Source organism: Ochotona curzoniae, unplaced genomic scaffold (genome assembly GCF_017591425.1).
Source record: "Ochotona curzoniae isolate NIBS_2020 unplaced genomic scaffold, NIBS_Ocur_1.0 patch34, whole genome shotgun sequence".
Lineage (NCBI taxonomy): Eukaryota > Metazoa > Chordata > Mammalia > Lagomorpha > Ochotonidae > Ochotona > Ochotona curzoniae.
Genome location: NW_024466906.1, coordinates 21009 through 21594, shown reverse-complemented (window position 1 = coordinate 21594; position 586 = coordinate 21009). Strand labels below are relative to the sequence as shown.

The 586-nt window shown below is 56.5% G+C and overlaps 1 protein-coding gene across 1 annotated transcript; it reads left to right on the top strand.

Moving 5' to 3' along the window:
• Nucleotides 1-329: 329 nt before the first annotated feature.
• Nucleotides 330-586, top strand: LOC121167144 (homeobox protein Hox-C13-like; the record flags this gene model as incomplete). Its single annotated transcript, XM_040996520.1, has 1 exon — nt 330-586. A coding segment is annotated over one exon (257 nt), but the record flags the coding sequence as incomplete, so codon positions are not given.

Sequence of the window (586 nt, the reverse complement as noted above, 5' to 3'; positions counted from 1 at the left end):
TCTCTCTCTCTCTCTGCCTCTCTCTCTCTCTCTCTCTCACACACACACACACACTGCATTCACTTGGTTCCTAAATTTTTAGTGCCCTCACAATATTCCTGTGGCCTCACCCTAGTCGAGAGACCTTGCTAATATCAGAAGTGACAAGAACGAGCAAGCTTGACCAGGCTCAGAGTTAGATCCACCGGCCCCTCTTTAATTGCGTGCATGTCAGAGACCCGCGCGGTGTGTCAATCGGTCAGTCGGGTAGTGAGGCCGGTGGCCTGCTGCAGCCCGCTTCCCTAACGTCCACCCCACCATCTTCTCTCTCTCCCTCTCTCCTCCCGCAGACGTGGTTCCCCTGCAGCCCGAGGTGAGCAGCTACCGGCGCGGGCGCAAGAAGCGCGTGCCCTACACCAAGGTGCAGCTGAAGGAGCTGGAGAAGGAGTACGCGGCTAGCAAGTTCATCACAAAAGAGAAGCGCCGGCGCATCTCTGCCACCACGAACCTCTCCGAGCGCCAGGTCACCATCTGGTTCCAGAATCGACGGGTTAAAGAGAAGAAGGTGGTCAGCAAATCAAAAGCACCTCACCTCCACTCCACCTGA